The sequence below is a fragment of the Lytechinus pictus genome, chromosome 1 (genome assembly GCF_037042905.1).
Source record: "Lytechinus pictus isolate F3 Inbred chromosome 1, Lp3.0, whole genome shotgun sequence".
NCBI classification, from domain to species: domain Eukaryota; kingdom Metazoa; phylum Echinodermata; class Echinoidea; order Temnopleuroida; family Toxopneustidae; genus Lytechinus; species Lytechinus pictus.
The window spans coordinates 447545-464605 of NC_087245.1; the positions used below are offsets into that span (position 1 = coordinate 447545).

At 35.7% G+C, this 17061-nt stretch overlaps 1 protein-coding gene across 1 annotated transcript; it reads right to left on the reverse strand.

Annotated features, from left to right (window-relative positions):
- Positions 1–730: 730 nt before the first annotated feature.
- LOC129255413 (cytochrome P450 2C15-like) lies at positions 731–16824 on the reverse strand. The gene is made up of 6 exons (XM_054893768.2): positions 15912–16824; positions 7859–8010; positions 7131–7525; positions 6502–6750; positions 2156–2483; positions 731–1270 (listed from the first exon to the last, which is right to left on the reverse strand). Exons 1-6 carry the CDS (start codon positions 16133–16135, stop codon positions 1092–1094), a joined length of 1527 nt encoding a protein of 508 aa, XP_054749743.1. The 5' UTR covers positions 16136–16824; the 3' UTR covers positions 731–1091.
- Between the last annotated feature and the right edge of the window lie 237 nt (positions 16825–17061).

The window sequence follows — 17061 nt, forward strand, 5'->3', positions numbered from 1 at the left end:
AAAAATGACATCCCCTCCAACACAAATCCTATTATCTGGAGGTTACTCGCACACGACCAACACACTTAATCCCCTACATCCTTATACCATTTGCTTAGGCAGCAATTATTGATCAGATAAAACCGAAATTAACCCTATGCTTGATCCGGGCGCCTATTCTTAATGCAATACATGCTTTGGCCACAACACACACATGTATCATCGTTCGTTATTACTATTAATATTGCATAATATCATGTTATCATGTAAGGACAACACCGTTCTTGTTACCAAAATGATTAATTTCATTTTCGGAAATACGAACCTTATTTAATTTTTGGATTAACGAACCTTATTTCGTTTTCGGACTAACGAACCTTCGGAATTACGAACCTCATTTCGTTTTCGGACTAACGAACCTTCGGAATTACGAACCTCATTTCGTTTTCGGATTAACGAACCTTCGGAAATACGAACCTTGATCGGAATAACGAACCTTCGGAAATACGAACCTTCGGAATAACGAAGCTTCGCCTTCGGAATTACGGATGTATGCGATATTTTCAATATACCAGCTCTGCCGTTTTTCTTAATTCTATTCCGTAAATTTCAGCCCTCTACACTTTCTTCTCTCCTATTCTGTTCGCTTACACGATATGTATTCTTATGTATTTTAATTGCACTGTACATAATGTTTCACAGGTGATCAGTGCGCTTTTTAATAAATCACCTCAGTTCTGCATTTCAATACTTCATTCATGACATGTTTAATGTTTTGTAGAATTGAAAATAAACTTGAACTTGAAACTTGAAATATATACTTTTCCATTGAGGAAACGGAGAAATACGAACTACCGCAATTAAAACATTTTTATCTCAGATTCTAAGTACTTACAAATGTTGCTGTTTTTAATGTTTGAAATATGTAGTGATCTATTGAATATTTGTATTTTGCATACATGGCCAATATTTAGCCATTTGGTTGCAACTCTTGTTTTTGATAAACCTTGAAATGAATTGAATTGAGTTGAATATTCTTTGAAGTCCTGTCAGCCTAGTCTATTTGCCTTCGTGCTTAAGAATCTTTGAAGGAAAAACAAACCAAACTAGAATTATCGTTCATGGGCTAAGACTTTATATCTCTTTGGAGCAACGGTACCAAGACAATGTTCAAAGCCAAAGTCAGCTGAATCACCTTCAGGCAATTGAAATTGAAATTGTTGCATGAGGGTTGTCGCGAAGAGGAAAAACTCCATCCGGGCAAGTTGCTCCCCAAGGCACACACGTCGACCTGACAATTAACAAAAATAAAATAACAAGAAAATGATAAAAGTCAATGAGCCAAACAAATCATCATGAAAACAATGTGTTTTGAAGTATTGCACAATCATCAGAGTGGCTACTGCGCCTCGTCACTTCTCTAACATTCATGACAGACAAGTCAAGAACACCTACTACACACAATCATGACATACATGCCCGCGTAATCGAGCACTTAAAGGTATTGTTTAACTTTGTGAGCAGCCGATTAAAAAAATTCTCAAACCAAGACGAAACATGTGTACAAGTACATGTATTAGAACTAATAAACCCTGAAAACAACCATTATTGAGAATGAAAAGCTAAAACTACAAGGCAAACCCCGATTTTGTAAATAGGCGTCTTATAGACGCCTAAATAGTACACATAAGTGTATGGGATGAAATAAAGATGGTGTTTTCGGTCACTTTATATTTCAATTTTTGAAGCACTAAATAATTATTTTCGAACGCAATTTTTTTTAATGGGCTTCATTTTTGTAACATATCACAGACACAGGTGACAAGTGTGACCTTCTAGCTCAGATTTTTTTTAAAGTCAAACCAATGTTAACCAATCACTTTAATTGGGACCATCATGAGTAGGCCTATCACTCCCCCCTTCTTTTGGGTATAGAGATTATACTCAGGGGCCGCTGAATGGTTTTCAAAGTGGGAGGGCTGCAATGAGCCAAAAGTGGGGGGGGGGGGGAGGGGCTGACCATGCCAAAAATCACAATCCTAAGGTCATTTTCAAGTTTTTGTACACGGTTTGGTCCCCTTACCAACACAAAGGACATTATATGCATAAAAGTAACGAATAGATCCTAGAAAATTTGTGTTTGTTAATGATGAGTGATCTCAAGTCAGCACATTACCTGCTCCAAATACAGTGAATGCATCCTGTTTGATGACAGTCTTCCCATCTTCACTTAGGAAACGTTCAGGGTTAAACTCTTCTGGTTTGTCCCACAGGTTTGGATCCAGGTGAATGGCAAGGATATTAATAAGAATCTCTGTATGTTTTGGAATGGTGTATTCTCTGATTTTGACGTCTTTGTCGGTCACATGTCCCACTCCTAGCGGTGCAACAGGTCGAAACCGGAGGACCTCTGTTATAGTTGCGTCTACATACGGCATGTCCTTGCGATCGTCGTAGCACGGAGCCCTCTCCCGACCAACAACACGATCGATCTCACTCATAACCTGTCATAATTATAAATCATGAAAACGCTGGTATAAAAGCTTAAAAGTGCACCCAGAAGTTCAGATAATCCTCTCGTCATGTCTACATCTCTTAGGGAAAAAGATGAGATGACGAGATCTTGGATCTCGTCATGTCTGCATCGTGTAAGAGGGATGATCAGATGACGTGAACTTAGATATCGTCATATCTACATCCCGTGGGAGAGATATGGAAGCTTAAATGTGCCACCCAGATGTTCATATAATTATCTCGTCATATGCCTACATCTCTTAGGGAAAAGGATAAGATGACGAGATCTTGGATCTCGTCATGTCTACATCCCGTGTGATATAGTAACCTCTTGTCGAGGCCCTGGCGGCCCGCCTGGCGGCTGCTTCCCGAGCGAAGCGAGGGATTTCCTAATTGGCGAAGCGAATTAGGCCTGGCGCTCTGCTTCGCTCTCTCCCTTGCTTCGCCAAGTTCGCTCGGAAAGCAGCCGACAGGGCCTCGACAAGAGGCTAGTGTGATAGATGATCAGATGACAAGATCTTGGGTCTCGTCATGTCTACATCTTTTAGAAGAGATTATCAGATGACAAGATCTTGGGTCTCGTCATGTCTACATCTTTTAGAAGAGATGATCAGATCACAAGATCTTGGGTCTCATCATGTCTACATCTTTTAGAAGAGATGATCAGATGACAAGATCTTGGGTCTCGTCATGTCTACATCTTTTAGAAGAGATTATCAGATGACAAGATCTTGGTTTTCGACATGTCTACATCTTTTAGAAGAGATTATCAGATGGCAAGATCTTGGATCTCAACATGTCTACATATTTTAGAAGAGGTGATCAGATGAGAATATCTTGGATATCGGCATGTCTACATCAAGTGGAAGAGGTAATCAGATGATAAGATCTTGAATCCGATATCTTGTCATCTCATCATCTCAGTCTACCTACAAGATGTAGATATGACGAGATCCGAGATCTTGTCTCTTCCACTGGGTGTAGACATGACGATCGAGATCTAAGATCTTTTCATCTGCATGGAAATCCCTCCCACGGGATGTAGACATGACAAGATCTATGATCACGTCATCCTTTATTCAAGATGCAGGCATGGCGAGATCCGAGATCTCGTAATATAATTCTTTTCCCATTGTAAGAGGTGTAGACATGACGAAATGTTTATCAGAACATCTTGGTGGCACTTTTAAATTTCCATAAATTTTCAGTATAGAGCTTGCAGAAAGGCCGGGCAGAAAGGTCTTTCGTATAATACTGGGTTTATAAGTAATCGGACTCTCGGTCTAAAACCATAAGTCTGTCTCCAGATGGGCTAACAACATTCAGAATAAACCCATTTATGCCTGAACATGTTTACCAGATACGTATCCACACAACCTACATTAGAAAATTTTCGTTATATTCTTCATAATCATATTATTCTTATGAAACCCCCGACATTCGGCCATTAGGCCCACAAGCGACGAGTGCCACAACTTGATTGTTCACACAAATCTTAGATAAATGTGCATGTGGTGATGATGATGACGACGATTACTGTAAAATGATAATACGGAAGCTTTAACCCTTAAGGGGGGGGGGTCAATTTGACCCCCTGACAATTTTCGTCACTACGCCGTCGCGCGAAAAATTTTAACGCGAAGCTCGCTGACTTTTTACTTTCAAGTCTCTTGCATATATTATAGGGACCAAACTTGCGACGCCCGGGTACGCGGTTCCGAAATTACGCAACATTTCGTAAGTGCATGTCACACCCAAAATTGCTCAATAACGTGATTCCGCGTACAAAGTCAATGCAAATTATGTTTTATCAACCAAAAATCAGAAATGTATGACTATTTTTACTTTTGTTGGTTTAAATGGATTTATTTTATGCAATTTATGATCGCAAAAGGGTCCCCGACAAATTTCATCAGAAAAACAACAAAAACAAAGGTTTGAAACAACAAAGAAATACATAAGAATTTATAAAACAATGAAATACATAAGAAATCAATTATATTTTTGCATTTTTTTGGAGACATTTGTATATGTAATTGATACTCTAAAACAATACCATTCTATTAGCTATATAAATTGAGTTAAAAGCAAAATCATACACAAAAAACAAATTTAGGGCAAATTTCATACGCGCATTTGCATAATTAATTGATAATAAGTATAAACAATTATTTTTTGAAAATTTTACTATAGAGTCTTGTAGTTTACATCCGGCTCTACGCGCGTGCAAATCTTTGCGGCGATCGCGCAATCAGCGGCCGAGATCTGAGGGGGGTCAAATTGACCCCCCCCCCGTATATCCTGGTCTGAAATAGCCCAGTTAAGATAGGGTTAACGTGCCATCGACTTGTAGTGATGGCGAGATAATTTATCTCGCCATGTCGCCAACCTTATGTCAACATTATGTCAACCTTACGTCAAATTGACCCCGCCCCCCCGTATATCCTGGTGCCATCGACTTGTAGCGATGGCGAGATATCTCGCCATGTCGCCAACCTTATGTCAACATTATGTCAACCTTACGTCAAATTGACCCCGCCCCCCCGTATATCCTGGTGCCATCGACTTGTAACGATGGCGAGATATCTCGCCATGTCGCCAACCTTATGTCAACATGGCGAGATACATTATCTCACGTACGAAAACGTGCATGTCAACGTTTTTGTTTGGTCTACCATCAGTTTGTCCACTATCCACATGCTCTAATCGCCATTTCGTTAACTGACCATTTCGTTTATATAATAACCAGTTGGTCCAATCGCCATCTATGTCTAATTGGACAAAAAGAGAAAATGTGTATTAGACCAACTGGTTATGAGACGAAATGGTCATAGATGAAAGTGATGATAAGACACATTTATTATTGGACTAAATGGATATGATTGTCAGACAAATGTTTTTCAAGGAATATCATTACACTAAATATAGGTATATTAGACGATGTGATAAGTGAACGAGGTGACAATATGCGAATTTGCAATTTACTGTCATGAACACATAATGGCCTGAAAGAGCCTGTTCTCTCAAATAATTTGATACCGTATGTGTTAACGCTTGGATAATCAAGAGGTATTCCTTGCATTGATGTAAATATTGATTTGCGCCAAAGTAAGGCATGACTGCAATGAATGAATCGAGGTGTCAATGATTGCATAATTAAAAAATCCATTAAAATCCATTAAAAAAACTTTACAATAATTTACTTTACTATTGTTTAATAAACAATTTTTAGTATCGATTCTCAAGTAAATTTCATTGAAAAGAGATTTGCAAATACTGTTATGTTGGGATCGTTTATTTCAGATTGGGAGCATCAATGATGCTGATGACACAGGAATGTTCCATGTACAATTTAATCAAGAAACTTTAATAATCAATCTCCAGCAGTGTCACATCTAGAGTTGAAAAAAATATCGTAATGTAGATGTAGATCTTAACTCTGTGATGATCTCAACTTTTCTAACATTCAACCCTTGGGTGTGCACCCATATATAATCAAGCTTCAACACAAATTATAATCCAAGGGTTTGGGTATAGGACAGAAGGGGGGTTTAATTATTGGGAAGGGGGAGGCAGTTCTTTGTTCTCTGATTACGAGTTGTTTGAACTATTAACAATAAGGATTTTATTGGCTTGCATTAAATTAATGAATAAGGGTTCTTAGAAGGGGAATGGACATCAAAGTGATGGTTCTGAGAAGGGGGTATTGACATTATGCTGTCTAGACTATCTACCTCCATGATATTATGTAGTGAATTATACAATCACTATACAGTGATGCAAATCAAAATTTGCATCACTGCAAAGAATACCTACTCATTATTAAAGCGTGAAAACATTTCCACACAAAGTATCAAATTATTTGGGAGGAGATACTCTTTCCAGCCATAGTAAATGATTATGTGTTCATGACATATTACTTATAAGTGTCGGAATTGTGAGGTGTCATTTTGGTTTTTGTTTACTCACACGGTATATATGTGTGAGTGTGTGTGTGGGGGTGTTCACCTTATTTTGTACATCGGGTTTGCTTGCCATAACGAGAATAAACCAAAGTAATGAAGAAGATGTCGTCTCGGTTCCTGCAAAGAACAGATCGAAAACACACATCCAGATATCGTCTTTAGTTATGTACGGTTTGGTGGCCTTGATTTCATCCAATCGGTCTGCTTCAGTGAGGTACATATCAATGATGTCCCGGATGTCTGTGGAGTCGTAGCTCTCAATGTGTTCTCTCACCTCCGCATTGATAAAATTCTAAATAAAAAAAGTGTTATAAATATTGGAAAATTCGACGTATACACGGCTCAGTGTTTTAAAACATGGTATAAGGATCTCCATATTAGAAATGAAAGTCCGGGGGGGGGGGGGAGACGAACCTTTCCCATAGACTACTACGTACACAAAATCAACTGTTTTCACAGGCACATTACACTGTCCCCCTTTCTTCAAGTCACGACCAAACTATTGAAAATTAAGAAATATATCTTGCAATGTTCAGTAGAAAACACAGGAGGGTCTTTATTTTATTATTTCATTATTTCGGAAATGCTTATTTTTCATATTATTTTGCGACAATTTGTCATTTTCTGTATATTTAAACAGCTGTAGGTACGACCACTGATTTTTTTTCTTACCTTTATGCCTAATATGTTTTCTTTGGGCATCTTTAATAAAGGTGTCTTGAGGAGAATAGGGAATCTTAAAACTAGCTCACGAATGATGGGGGTTATCCCCATTCCACCTGTTAGGTTTCTAAGTCTCTTGATCGTATCAATGAAAACAGGATCATCATACTCCATACGCCTCCCGAATGTGATACTGCAGATGATGTTGGATACGGCAGCATTGGTAAGATGCATAACGTCGAACGCTTCTCCTGACTGTTGGGATAATGCATTACAGAGGATGTGTGCTTCATCTTGTATCCTTGACTCGATGCCCTTCCGACCCATGCCAAAGTTACGGAGAGCAGAGAGACTAAATCGACGGAGTTCTTGCCACGGTTCCCCATCAGTGAATAGGATGCCCCCTAATCAGAAAAAGAAAGGAATTTGAACCATTGTAAAGAAATAAAGCATCGATCAATTTGGTTCTTAGGCACAACTGTCGAATTTTAAGTTATAATGACATCGATGAAACAATATTGCTAACACAAAGAAACATAATTTTTTATTTGTTATATATTGAACTTTATATATAAGACGTTACAAGACGTATAAGATGATAAAAAATAACATTGAATTGAAAAGGGTTACCAAGTGAACAAAGATATTGCGAATAAAGTTATGAAAATATAGTATTTCCATGTAACAAGGAAAGAATGAACATTGAAAACCACATCAGGCAAAACATTAGCAGATACCTGTATAATCTATGATATGAGAAAAGAAGGGAGGTGGTCGTCTGTTAGAAGTGGCATCAGCTTGTTTGACCAGGAGTTCTTTAACTAGCCCTGGGCTGGAAATCATGGTCAAGATCCTGGAGCCAAGCTGGAGACAAACGATGTCACCATATCTGCAATGGAAAGTAAAGGTATGATAAATCCATTATAATCTCTAAGATTTTATCGTTTGAACAAACTGAACTTTAAGGATCTAAAGACAATAATCTTGAAGTCACACACTTCTATCTCTCAAATTCATTCTATTCTGGGTTGGGACACTATTCAAAAGAGACAATACACTTATTATTAATAACATTACAATTGAATAATATGAAAAATGTGTTTCACATACATGACATAAAAGCTACTCCTTACCCTCATAGAAGTGAGAATAATAATATAATGTTTGCCCAGACCTAAGTGTAAAAAGATCTTTCTCTTATAGAGCTGCACATGAATTTAACAGATTGTGCGTATTGTCACCACTTTCGATTCTTTTTTTTTCTTGGATGTGCCAATTGAAATGAAGTCAATGATTTGTAACGAGGGGGGGGGTTAGTGTGGGTTATATGAAATTGGTCTTTGTATTTATTTTTGATGGCTAACTCCCTATTCATAATGGAAATCATATCCATTAATCAAGTAATCTGGCTCCATGGTAAACCAGCAGCATTATATTATTGCAGCTACTATTTTTTTTAAATTGAATTGATCATTTATTTATTCCGTTCTCACAAGCAATATATTCACACAATTATTACAAACAATGATCATGTAAACAATATATCATCAAGAATGTTCATCATTTACAAAAGATTGATAATGGAAAAGGAGAACCTTTGGAAAAGCATGATATGGCTTTACAAAATGAAAGTTCTCACGAAAATATATATAATTCGCATTAATATTTTAGAACGAAGATTATACATCAGAAAGTTAAAGGATAAGTCCACCCCAACAAAAAGTTGATTTGAATAAAAAGAGGAAAATCCAACAAGCATAACACTGAAAATGTCATCAAAATCGGATGTAAAATAAGAAAGTTATGACATTTTTAAGTTTCGCTTAATTTCACAAAACAGTTATATGTACATCCTGGCTGGTATGCAAATGAGGAGACTATGACATCATCCACTCACTATTTTTTTTGTATTTTATTATATGAAATATTCTAATTTTATCCTCATTGTCAAGTAATACAATGATTAATTCCCCCCTGAACATGTGTCATTAGCATTGTTTAATACTATGTTTCAGTCAAGTTGGTCCTTATTGTCAAACCTATAAAAAATGAAATATGTATAATTCAAACAATAAAAAACAAAAGAAATAGTGAGTGATGGACATCATCGACTGACTCACCTATAGTTGTGCATATCACTGTTTTGTGAAAAATAAGCGAAACTTTAAAATGTCATAACTTTCTTATTTTACATCCGATTTTGATGAAATTTTCAGCACTATGCAAGTTTGATTTTTCTCTATTTATTCAAGTCAGCATTTTCCTGGGGTGGACTTGACCTTTAAAGAATAAAACAACAACTAACAACAGACAAAACAAGTGGAACGCCTCTGGCAGTCTCGCCTGCATTACGCAATTTAATATAGCAGCAGTGCTAACTACTATAAAATAATCATTCACAAAAACATCATTCATATAATGACATAATACCACGTTCATTGACCATAAATGACATTTGAAAGGAGACTTAAGACTGTCAACTACACCCATGTCCACATTTCATTCACTCTATCCATAAACTTTCAAAGTTATGATGGCACTTCAACAATTACCCCAACATGGCCTAAGTTTATTGACCTTAACTGACCTTTGACTTGGTTTTGTGACCTGAAACTCACAGGGGATGTTCAGTGATGCTTGATTGTGTGTGTATTTGAGTTTTGTCAGACGTGTATCAATCAGATATGATTATTTACGTCTGGGACCGACCTTTAACGTCACCATCCGAAAGACGTGACCAGGGCTCGAACCTCTGCATCAATTTGTAACTTCCCCACAGCTTGGATTACAGGCGCACGCCACAACGCCCAGTTGATTACTCTTATATCCCAAGTTTTATGAACTAGATCCATAAACTTTCACAGTTAGGATGGTAACTCAACAAATACCCCCAACACGGCCAAAGTTCATTGACCTTTAATGACCTTTGACCATGGTCATGTGACCTGAAACTCGTACAGGATGTTCAGTGATACTTGATTACTCTTATGTCCAAGTTTCATGGACTAGATCCATAAATGTTCAAAGTTATGATAGTAATTCAACAAATACCCCCAACTTGACCAAAGTTCATTGACCCTAAATGACCTTTGACCTTGGTCACGTGACCTGAAACTCGAGCAGGATGTTTACTAATACTTGATTAACCTTGTGCCCAAGTTTCATGAAATAGGTCCATATACTTTCTAAGTTATGATGTCATTTCAAAAACTTAACCTTCGGTTAAGATTTTGAAAATAATTTTCCCAACATGGTCTAAGTTCATTGACCCTAAATGACCTTTGACCTTGACCATGTGACCTGAAACTCAGGCAGGATGTTCAGTAATACTTGATTAACCTTATGTTTAAGTTTCATGAACTAGGTCCATATACTTTCTAAGTTATGATGTCATTTCAAAAACTAAACCTTAGGTTAAGATTTGATGTTAACGCCGCCGCGGCGCGCCGCCGCCGCCGTCGGAAAAGCGGCGCCTATAGTCTCGCTCTGCTATGCAGGCGAGACAAAAAACACTAAACAAGACAAATAGGGTCGATGAATTATCATCGATAGTTTAAATACAAATGAAATTTTAGCAATTTTTTTAAAGTTGAATTGGATTTTATTAAACGCATGGTCAATTGTATCTTGTTCCAAATTATTGGTTGGGTATTTCTATGCATATTTTTTTGATAGAGAGGTTTTTACTTTCCATAAATGAAATAAGTTATGGAGTCTAGTTTCATGAGAATGAATTTGATTGTTAATTAAGAATATGGATAATATATTATTTGGCAATAAATCTTAAAAGTACTGGAAGCCAAGCAACGTGATATGATAATTGAATAAATAAAAAATTAAAGTTTTTAAGCGGAAAAATAAAGGAGCAGAGTGGGCATAATATTCACTACCTGCACATATACGTAAGGCATACTTTTGCAACCTAAAAAAAATGTAAATTAGTTTACCGTGAGCTGAATTTCCCCATACAACTACACAGTAACTCAAATATGAGGGAGTTGCATGCAGTAAAAAATATAAACAACATGGACAATGACACATTAACATTTGATTTACGCATAATACCAATTAATTTTGAGACTTTCTTTGTTATGAATCTACACAAAAAAAAAAGCAAGTCCCCTTAAACAAACATCCATAATTTCCGAACCACTGAGAGTTTATATATTTTTACATGAGCGTGTACATGGAGGTAATTTTATGAATGTTACGGACGTATTTTATGTCATGCTTTCAGTGAGCACTGCCAGAAAGCAACATTGTCACTTTATAAACGTCACAAGCAAAATATCGTGACTTTGATTGCAGTTTATTGGAACGAATTCCACATTCTCATCATGAAAAAGTCAAAAGGCTTGTAAAAAGGTACTTTCTAAAAAAAAAAAAATCTACATTTCACGGTTGAATAAACACAAGTCAAAATTTGCTATAATTGGATTGTTTACACATTTCTACGGATAAAAATGATCGAATACGATGACAATTGTTTTTGGGAAGAGTATCTTCAACAATTTTCATCATTTCACGGTTCAATGAACATTCAATGAAAACCAAAATACAATTTTCAAATATCATTGGCCGCTATTGTTTCAATTTGGTAACTGAAATTTTATCTCTTCTCAACATTTTTCGTTATGTTCATGACCAATTAACATGCTTCAATGATTCAAAGACGTTTAATTAAACATTCACGCCTGAATGAATAAATTGTGGAATGTGATTAGCTCTTTTTTAAAACATTATTGGAAAAAATGCAATTGCTAACTATAAATAAATATCTGTCAAAAACCTTCTTACATAGTTTATTTGATTTGATTTTTATGAAAATCCCGATGTTAATGCTTCAGTGAGCACACAATATTCGAAAATTATGCAAATGAGAAGAAAGTTCAAGGCCTTGGTCCCACTCTGTGCCGTATCGAATGGCTATTTTGGTGTACGCGCCTTTTGGATAGTGTCACTCTGAACTTCAAGCCATGCGCGAAGTTTTATGAAAAAACTCTTGGCAGGAGTAACAAAAACCGTTCATAAAACAAACCCTTACTTCAATTTGTTAATTTTTGTACTTCCTCTCTCATAGACATTGTGTACACTATGGGTGCATACGTTTAAGAGTAAGTATTCCCTTATTCAATATGGTGGAACTTTTTTCAAAGCTGTCTTTAGCAGTATCATTATTTTGGCAGTAATGTTTATCAACTTTTGGGGAGAATTCTAAGCAAAAAAGGATTTGTATATTCATGGATGAGTGAGCACGCATCAAATGGGGAAAAGAGGCATTTTCAATGTCACAGACACATTTTGAGGGGTTATAAAGTGAATAATGGGGGCAAATTCGGCTTCAAATGTGACTTAATTGCTGTTGTTGTTGTTATCATCCATCATTTTTATCACCACACACTTTCAGAACTTTTTACACGTTCATGTTTGAGAGAGCACACTCGAAAACTTAGGAATAAATACTTTTTTTAGTGCATAAATTTATTCTTTTCCTAACAATTTCTCAGGAGCAGTTGAATTTATGGAAAAATCAGTGGTGGATCCAGGATTTGAAAGTGCACTGTTAAAAAACCCTGATTTGGCAGGAAAAAACCCCAATATTTTGCAGAAAGCAATAACAGAACCATTCTGTAAATTCATAAAACAGGAATTTTTCTACAATTTAACAGGACAGGTCTGTTTAAAAAGGGGAAAAGGATGTTTTATTTAAGGAAATTTTTAAGGTTCCATACACCAAATACCAATTTTCTGTAACATGTGTAATTTTACATGATATAATGTAAGGTTACGCAATCTAGTAAGATTAAAGGTGTTCTCGAGACTATGATGCATGAACTTCTTTTATAGGATAATTTTTCTAAAAGTGTGGGGGAGGGGAGTCACTGACATTTTCCAGTTTTTTAATGTTTTAACAAGTTACAGAGGATACTACCATAAACTTTATGATGATACGTCACAAAAAACTGTGCTCACTCAATCATGAACATACGATATTAATTTTATTGTGGAGTGGCTAAATGATGGATAGTAGTACAGCATAAACACCATAAAATTCACCAAAAAACAACTTTGTATTTAATACACAATCTGAGAAACGACTCTTGTAACTTTCAAGAATGGTCATTTTTAATTCAATCTTTGATTACTAATGCAGGACACAACCGATCAATCTCATTTTTTCCCAGGAGTTGACTAATGAGTGTTAAAGACCACCTAGCAAATATTACATCTAAAAATAATTCCGTTCAGAAGTTACAGCATTATGATTTAGTGCATCCCATCGAAGATTACAATCTGATAATACTAAAATAACATGTGATTTTCGAGGTATGGAGTTGATACCTAAAGGTATTTCATAAAGGATCTTGACCTGCAATTCTTATTATGAAATATACAAAAAAAAATCACTAAGATTGAGCAAAAGTCTGTTCGCATTAAAACATTTTGAAACATTTTATTTTGTAGTTCTTCATTAATATGTTGTAGTCAACATTTTCCAAACCAGACTGTGAATAACTGAGAATCATCAGCATGCATTATATATTGAAAAACATGGGAAGATTGGGTCAGATTAGTAATGTAAATTAAAAATAGTAGCGGACAGAGAATGGATCCCTGTGGCATTCCACGTGAAATACTGCCGAAATCAGAAGATTTTTTTTTAACATAGTAAATTGCAATCGAGTTTCTAGGTAGCTTCTAAAAAATTGAAAAGAGTATCACACGTATCCCGTATATCGAAGGCTTTTGAAAAATCCATAAAAATTCCAATACAAAATTTATTGTTTTCAATTGCCATTGTCACACTTTGTCCTGCAAATTAATTAAAACATGTGTGGGTGAATGGTTACGTCTGAATCCAAATAATCTGAAAGTATTTTATGTTTTGAAAGGAAATCATCATGATCTATCAATCATGGTTTATTTCGTATAAGAACAATACATGCTATATACACAGCAAAAAGGCTGAAATTAGCATGTTTGCAATAAAATGTTCACAAGCCATACATACATGTAAAGGTAAAAGCAATAATTACAATTTAAATAGGTACATTAAGGATTTGTGATGTACAAAGATAATAATTAATTTTTATAGAGCAAGTGTGTACATAAAAAATCCTTAAATATAATAAGATAGAATGGAAAAAATGTAAATACAATATAAAATAGTGATGAATATTAGACAATTAAAAATTCAAATAGTAATTGGATTGAAATGGAGACTAAAATGATGGCAAAATTTTTAGATGATTTCAAGGCTATGAAAGTAGAATTTCTTCAGAATTCAGTAAATCAATTAAATATGGTGTTGCTCTTTTTCTAAAACGATCCGTTTTGCATTTTAACTGAGCAAAGTTTGGAACACTTCTTGATGAAATTGAGACATTTTTCCTTTTTCGTAGCCAGTTTTACAGTGAGGGTTTTTAAAAAGAGATTTAGCAAACTCCATACACATATTTTTTCGTCTTCTTTCTAGACATTCTAATCCACATTTTGTAAGAGAATTTTCATAGTCTATATAATCTGAACCAAGAATTATTTTGCAAACTCTTTTTATTTTGTATTTTTTCCAAGTCCTTTACTTGGACACGATTATAAACACATTTTTCTAATAATTTTTATATACATGGCAACAAAGATAGAGGTCGGTAGTATTGAAATAAATGACAATCATCTTTTTAAAGGCAGGGATAATATTTGCTATTTTAATTTTGCTATGAAATTTACCAGTCGATGGTGATTGCGTTGAATATAATATAGAAGTCAAGGGTTTAGCAATAGCATAACTAATCTTAACACATGCATTACATCTATGAACGCGTATTTTAAAAAGACCTGCAAATTTGAATTAGTCCACTCTCAGTGGTAGACTTGACGAACAATGAGGTAGAATTTGGTTTTATCTAAAAGGGGAATTGACATTTTATTGAGGTATGTTATCTAAATTACAGCACGAGATAAAAAAAACTATTGAATTCATTTGAAATATTTTGTTCATTAATCATTTTGCCATTTTCTTTTGTAAAGTACAAATGTAAAGCAATGTAGGTTTAGATTTATTTGAAGTTTATTATTTTTTTCCATGCGCCTCTAATGTCATAATTTAGATCTCCAAACTGTGCATAAAAATATTTTTTGTGCGGTTCTTAAAAATGCATTCACTTTATTTCTGTAATTTTTTATACTTCTGTTCATTAACAAGACTAGTTATCTATTATTCAAAAACTTTTTATATGATCTCTTTTTCTTCTTAATGCGTAGCAAGTCTTCAGTCATCCAGGGCCTGCTAATATTTGTTCTTTTCATGCCACTTGACACCAAGGCCGAGTAAACGTTTGTAATGCAATGATGTTAAAATGATATAAATAGATCATACATTTGCTCTGCATCATGCTGTTTATGCAAAAAAAGACCGATACATATCATATAAATCCCTTACTAATAATCTGATATTCCATTTGTAATTTGTCTATTGGAAGAGTTAAAATATTTCAATTCAAACCATGTCTTTACAACCTTGACCTTTACCTTTTCAAGTTGAGGCCTATAATTATGTAATTTGTGTATGTTATGTTTTTTTTTAATTATTTTTTTATTACGGAAATAAAACAAACCAATAAACAAAGATTTATATAAGAGATCAAAGCACAACCGACCGGGACAACTCGATGGGATGGAGGGGGGGGGGGGGGGCTAAAGTGAAGTTTAGCCTCTATATATTTTGTGTTCAGTATTGGTTTAAACAGGGCTATAAGATAATTAAACTAGTTGAAGGAGTATGAAACTAACCTCTTGCTAAGTTGTATCAGACGTCCAAACCTATCCTTTCCAGGGAACAATGCTAAAAGACCATCGAAAGGATAAGGAATGGCCGGTGGTCCAGGAGGAAGACGGTAATAGAATGAGATCAAGCAGTTGGTGCGGATATACCAGAATATAAGAAGACATAAAGAGATGGTGGTGAGTAGATTTCCCATACCGATGTACATGATAGCGTCCAGAATAGAAGACATGATGGTTCAGTCACTGCCAGCACCTTGTCGTGATGTCAAAAGATTTCTGTGTAAGAAAATTTTTGATCGAAACTTGCTGGGTATATAACATTCACAATCACAAAGAAGGTTGTGTAATGTGACATCGGACTTTGGTCGTCATCAGTTACTTTCCTACACCGATGTACATGATAACATCCAGAATAGAATTAAGCCATGCTTTATTGTAGTGATCATTCAATGATGCCTTGACGCGTTCAAAGAATGTCAAACCAAGCACTCTTTGATCAAACGAAACTGTCTGGGTATATAATGATGTGACATCGGACTTTGGACCAATACAAATTTTCCCCCATCTAGACAGGTTAGTAGTCTGCAGGCACAGACCCTGATTGGAACTTTGATCAACAAGTGTGCCTCCACGCAAAGACTAGCACATACAAAACTTAATTGCTGCTCCAAGAGCCTTCAGTACACAAGGCATGAGTAGGCTGGACATTCAGACCCTTAACTCGGGTGAAGGGTTTGCCCAGCAGACTATACTGGTTTAGCGCCCGATGCCCGAAGTCGGGGCCATGCAGGGGGGGGGGGGGGGTTCCCTAAAGTCAATATCCCTAGTGTTTTCTATCGCGATGAACAAATAAGTGCAAACCTAAAACATATATCGTGGTCGGCTATATATGGGTACCGGTAGGAAGGAAGCTGTGTGCGCTGTGAACGCCTAGCTTAGCCGGGTAATATAGGAGCGCCTTGAGCACCTAACAAGGTGGATATGTGCGCAATATAAATACCCTATATTATTATTATTATTATACACACGGCATTATGAAGCTGATCAGAGAAACTAAAGATCATCTCGGAATTGTCCATAACCTTCCTTTACAATTATAGGCCTACAGCGTCCCACAAAAAAAAAACCGAGATTTATCAATGTTAAAAAGTTAATA